Here is a 6,000-nt window from a genome sequence, read left to right on the forward strand (position 1 = left end):
AGGCATGATTTGTATTTAGTATTTACTCCTAAAGGGTATTTTCATCATCAAATTTTTAATTTGGGTAATTTGGTCTTAAAAAAATGGTTGGGTGAGTATTAACGTTTAAAACTAACTGCAGTTAGTTTGATAGACTAATTTACTTACTTTCAATAGATGAGGGAGTGTATTTGAAAGGTTTTAAAGATGAGGGAGTGTATATGAAAACAGGCCATAGTTGAGGGGGGGTCCTTATATTTTTTCCTATTTTTTTTTGAAAAATGGATTCTTATGCTATTGTAAGAAATGATTTCCTACACCTTTTGCATTTCATATACTTGTAGAGAGAGAGTGCTGGCGTAGCCTACGCCACCACCTTAATGACCTTTTCCTTCAATTAAAATTTAGGAAAATGAACTACATGGGTCGGTGTGCACTTTCTTTCATAATATGTTTTTTTCCCTCCCCTCTCTCATTATATACGAGAGCCTTTTTCTCTCCTTAATAAATATATATTTTTTGTTATATAATACCATGTGGAAGAAGATTTCAATAGAAGCGACGCACGTAGATCTTTCTTCCTAAAATTTAATTTAACTATTAAGCTCCCCCTTAGCATTTTATGTTTTCATCACTTAAAAAAATTTGGAAATCATCGAAAGCTCAAAAAAATTGTATCGTGAACATTAATCAGTCGCATGATTCTTACGCCCCAAACATATTACTACGCAAAATTATCGATCAACTCCCAATCAACTAAAAAATCCCATTGAATCAAATACTCTTACAAATACTCTAATTGACCCCGCGCATAAGCAGGCGCTACACGACCAGAGAGCGATCTCTTACCGATAAATAAATAAATAAACAAAAGAAAAAAAGGAGGTAACCAGCCAATACCCAACACAAATACAATGGGGAAGGCTTGTAAAACACCTTAATGTGGTTCATAGACTAAAGATAAAATATCTCAAAATAGACTAAAGAACCACAACATTTATTATTTACTACACAAATGATTGATTATGTAGAAATGCAAAAATATAGATAATTTACAACCGAGCAATTCGAAGCCTATGACCCATACGATCCAACTTTCACGCCACCTTCACCTTCCTCAATATTACATTTTCATGGCCACCAAACCCAATTCACTGACTTCCAAGTTCCAACCAAAAAAATTAATAATCTCCATGGATTGAACAAATAATTAAACCCACCCACAAAAAATACTAATTCAACAAAACCAGAAGAACTCCTATTTCTTGATCTTAATTTGTCAAAAAGAAGACACCAATGTGCAGATTTGAGTGGCTTTAACTATCCTCGAGTCTTCTTGCCATCATCGAAATTCTGAGAGTAACTGTAAGAGTCGTACCTGAGGGTCTGAGGTAAACCAACGTTATCAGAACCCATAAGCTTTCTGAACTCAGATCTTACCTTGTAGAACACATGTTTCCAGCTACCCTTGTTATGGTTACCAAGCATGGCGATTTCCTCTTCGTTCATCTCTAGATCTTTAGCAAATACAGGTTTTCTTGATTGGATCCAAGCCCATCCCCAATCCCACCATTTTCTTATAGATCCTCCAGCTGATTCACCGATAGCTGACATTGATTTGGATCTGGGAAGAAACTTGAATGATGAAGCAGAGGATGGAATGGAGTTGATTCTCAGGGAAATTGACGAGAGCCTTCGACGCAATCCTTGATCTTTTGGGCTCTTTTGACAGACAGGGAGGTCTTCATTTACGGGTCTGGATGGAAAGAAGCTTCGCTTCTGAAAGCTCTCAAGAATTGAGCTCATGGTGTTTGTTAAAATGCCTCTGTGAACTCCACAGAAGAAGAAGAAGAAGAAAAGATAGAGTGATTGGGTCTCCTGCAACTCTTGTGGTTGTGAAATGTGATGGGGTTGGTGTTGTAGAGGGAAGAAAGAAAGATGGAGAAAGGAGGTAAGAGGTGAGATGTAGTGTTCACAGCTCTAATACAGGCTGTTTTATTCGATTTCTGGGTTGAGGTGGGGACTTAGCGGGACCCATGGCCATTGTGCTGTGAAGCATTTTAGAACAAATTTTTTATTTTCCCTAATTTTCAATTTTATAATTTGGGTTTGTATCTGTGTGAGGTTGTAACATAATCTTTCTACCTTTACAAGAATTTCTGGACAGCTTTGTTTTACAGAACTACAGATATGATGGCCATTTTCAGTTCTTGCTTCTCACATTTTCATGTCTATTAAAATATATGAAAAGAATTCATATTGTTTGTTAAAACTGTCACGTATTAGTAGTAGTTGCAACATAACCTCATCTCATCTTCTTCTTATTTAATAATGGAATGCACATAACTCACAAACACAAACTCATGGTGGCAGCCATGAATAATGCCCCCTGGTAGACAGTAATTATACATTTCACGTATAAATTTTTTCTTGGAGAAAGTATTTTCTTGACCCAGGGTGAATGAGAATCTCTTCATGGTGATTTTACATTATGATTGGATTCTTAGAATAGAGATGTCTGTCATTTTTTATCGCGGATCTAAAATATCCTTTTACATTTCATTTTGAACAGGGTTTCAAAATCGGTATTGGAATCGTCGTGGTCAATCATAATTCTAGCTGATCTGACTTGGATTTAAATCCTCTCTAATTCCCCAATGGTGCAGTGTGGTGCAGTTTGGGGTGGAGAGGTCGACACTTGGCAGGTGCTACATCTAATGGTCCGAGCTTATTGACCCAGTTTTTTTTTTTTCTTTCTCGAGCTTGACACCATTAGATGTTGCGAATGTCAAGTGTCAACCTCTCCACCTTAAGGTGTAAATGAATATTCGAAATCCATTTCTGTATCAGTGTCCGTATTCGTTTAGCACTATCCGAATCCGTCCGAAAGCTAAACGGATGCGGATACGGATAGGCTATAGCTATCCGAAAAGCTATATCTACATGTAAACGGATAAAATATCCGATCCGTATCCATGTCCGTATCCGTTTACCACTATCCAAATCCGTTCGATAGCTAATCGGATGCAGATGCGGATATAGCACTATCCGAACCGAATCCAATCCGTTTACAGTCCTACCTGAACTGCACCGCAGTACACCATTGGGGAATTGGAGAGGATTTTTTTTTCATCTGACTCGGTTGGTTCCATTCCAAAAAGCTTGGGTTAAGACATATTTTGACCGATTCCACTGATCCTCACCAATTGCAACCCGATCTGAATTTGAATCGGCCTGCACAGAAGCGGATCTCAATTTTGATTTTTTAAACTCTAAATCTAAGTGTCAAATCCCACGGATTAAGAGTTTCTCTTTTTACCAAAGGTGAACAGAAACTCGATCCTTTTTCTATTGTCTGTTTTTATTTTATTTTATTTTTATCTTTTTGAGAAATAATTGAAGAAAGTTTTCTTGTCATGTTGGTTACATGGTTTGAGGTGCGTGTCAAGAAATATGTACTGGTTTTGCAAGTGTCTGATCTAGATATAGTGTTGATACTGTATCGATGACATGGTATGGATAAGGAGTAAAATGATCAAGAAATCCATTTTAAAAGGAGAATTATAGGCAAATTTGTTTGTTACGGTTGATCCTTATCAATACCGATCCAATACCTTATTGGTTTCTTGGTTGACCGATACCCATTTCGATATTGTGCACTAAAACCATGGTTGGTTATAAGTTATAACAGATGACAATATTAACGCATATGTGGAGAGTAATTACTCTACTCGAGTATATTTTAAAGTAGGGAAAATGTTCTCTGTGCCGCAGCGTAGGTTGCGCCAGGCACATGGGACTGTCACTCAAGGGGTTATGGTGGTCATTGCGCCCACCCCCATGTGCCTGGGCGCAGCCTGCACTGCGGCACAGAGAACAATGCCCCTTTAAAAAAAATATAAAAATAAAAAATGTAAGTGTATACATGTTTTATGTTTACATGCCTAAATAAAGGAATTTAAAAAAAAAAAAAAAAAAAACCATGTAATGAGAAAAGGTTAATATGATTCAATTTATCACTAGATGAGAAATACTCCCATAACAAAATTTGGGTGTCAACTAAACTGTCATGTGTAGATACAAAGCGTAGAAATATTGTTCAACTTTATCTTCTAATAAATATAAGGTATTTCCTATAGTGTGAGTCATTAAAAATGAATTTTGTACTAAGTTTTGTGAAAATGGACGTATAAATTTATTTAATTTAAATAAATTAAATAAATAATATCGAATGACAGCTAAACTAATTGGTCATCAATAAAAGAAAAAATGGTACATGCAATGAGGTTGAAATTTTGTATTCCATCTGATTACTTCACAAATCATGGAAGATTCTTTTTCCTCTAACCGTGACCCTCTATCTACCATCCACTGCAATATTTATTGACATTTCAACAACTTTTTTGGCATATTAATTTCTTATTACAATATGAGAAAAAGAACGTTAATCAGTCGTGCTCTAGGTGTGGCTCCAACGCCTAGACACATAACCACCTTCTCTCATGGGATTTCCTCTTTTTTATGGGGGTAAGGCGGTCATTTTCAAGGTGGTTACGCAGTTACTATGTCTAAGCATCAGAGCCATGCCTAGAGCGTGACCAGTTAGCGTTCTTGAACCCTTACAATATTTATTCTCTCCAACATAATTAATTGAAAAAAAGTCTCGGAACAAATGGTGTAGCCTATGCCTCTTCACATGATTTTTTATTAATTTTTTAAGAAAGAGAAAATAAAAAAAAAAATCTATGTGAGAGTGCATAAGCTACCTTCCTTGAGAGAACCCTCTCCCTAATTAATTATATAACAGGTATCTAAATTATTGAAATTGAAGTGATTAAATCCTTCATTGTCCTAGATTAATTCCTCGTGTTAATGAAAACCTTAACAAATGAACCCATAATGTGCATGTATGAATTAAACAGAATCTCTATATATATTTTAGGGCAGAGATTTCCTATGATGCCAGAGTGAAAAATCACACCAATAATGAGAGGACAGAAGACGGATTCGATTAACTTGGGTGAGTTTCACATTTTGTCTGAGGAGAGAGTTTTAGTGTGATCGATCTCACATCTTGTTATGTGGAAGGGCATGAGAAGGAATCCCCACTCCGACGTTAAACTTGGTGTGTTACAAGAGGTATATGTAGTTGTGTACGTATACAGGTTGTGTAAGGTCCATGTAGCTTGCCATGTTTCTTGTATTGAGACTTTAATTAATAAGAGTGTCATCAAGAGACATAAGACAGGTAAGAGCCGGGATCTGGGAAGTTATTATAAGCACCTTAAACACAAAGAACCTGTTGCAATCCAAGCTCAGAGCTTTTGTGGTTCAAAAAGATTGACCAGGCAAGAGATCTGAATTATAAAGGGTTGCTTATTGTCTTATCTTCTCCAAATTGCTGGGTCTCTGTCTCTCTCCTTCACAACCACATCCATACCTACACCCACACCCCCATTGGTACACTACAGCTGCCGACACAGTAGAAAAGCTGAAAGGGTGAAGCACAGATTAATTCGGGAAGCCTGAACCAAGAGTAAAAGGGATCATTCCGATGCTTGTGTGTAGTTTCGAGCAAGGGGAAGGTCAAATGTACGCAGCTTTACCTCTATTTTCAGAGAGACTGTTTCCAAGACTTGAACCCGTGATCAAACATTCAGCAAGTGAGCATTTGACCAATGCGTCAAGCACAACCTTCTGGAAAGTGATGCTACATTGTTTAAGGAAGAGATATTTAAGGAAACTTATCAAATAGAAGTATTTAGAATACTTTTTCAGTGATGCTACATTGTTTAAGGAAGAGATATTTAAGGAAAACTTAACAAATAGAAGTATTTAGAATACTTTTTAAGTGATGCTACATTGTTTAAGGAAGAGATATTTAAGGAAAACTTAACAAATAGAGGTAGAGGGTTGGGCTGGTATGATGCACACCAGGATGTGTGCCAAGGTGCACATCATGCCAGCCCAGTCGTCAGATGCACGCTGGAGAGGCACCCACACTGCCATGCAGAAGAAGAT

The 6,000-nt window shown here is 36.9% G+C and overlaps 1 protein-coding gene across 1 annotated transcript; it reads right to left on the reverse strand.

Moving 5' to 3' along the window:
* Positions 1–1,001: 1,001 nt before the first annotated feature.
* LOC122661335 lies at positions 1,002–6,000 on the reverse strand. Its single transcript, XM_043856699.1, has 2 exons — positions 5,989–6,000; positions 1,002–1,792 (listed from the first exon to the last, which is right to left on the reverse strand). The coding sequence occupies exon 2, from the start codon at positions 1,783–1,785 to the stop codon at positions 1,300–1,302; it is 486 nt and encodes a 161-aa protein (XP_043712634.1). The 5' UTR covers positions 1,786–1,792; positions 5,989–6,000; the 3' UTR covers positions 1,002–1,299.

The sequence above is a fragment of the Telopea speciosissima genome, chromosome 5 (genome assembly GCF_018873765.1).
Source record: "Telopea speciosissima isolate NSW1024214 ecotype Mountain lineage chromosome 5, Tspe_v1, whole genome shotgun sequence".
Classification (NCBI taxonomy): Eukaryota; Viridiplantae; Streptophyta; class Magnoliopsida; order Proteales; family Proteaceae; genus Telopea; species Telopea speciosissima.

Coding starts and splice junctions, on each gene's coding strand:
- LOC122661335 (XM_043856699.1), bottom strand. CDS start 1,785: ATGAGCTCAATTCTTGAGAGCTTTCAGAAGCGAAGCTTCTTTCCATCC.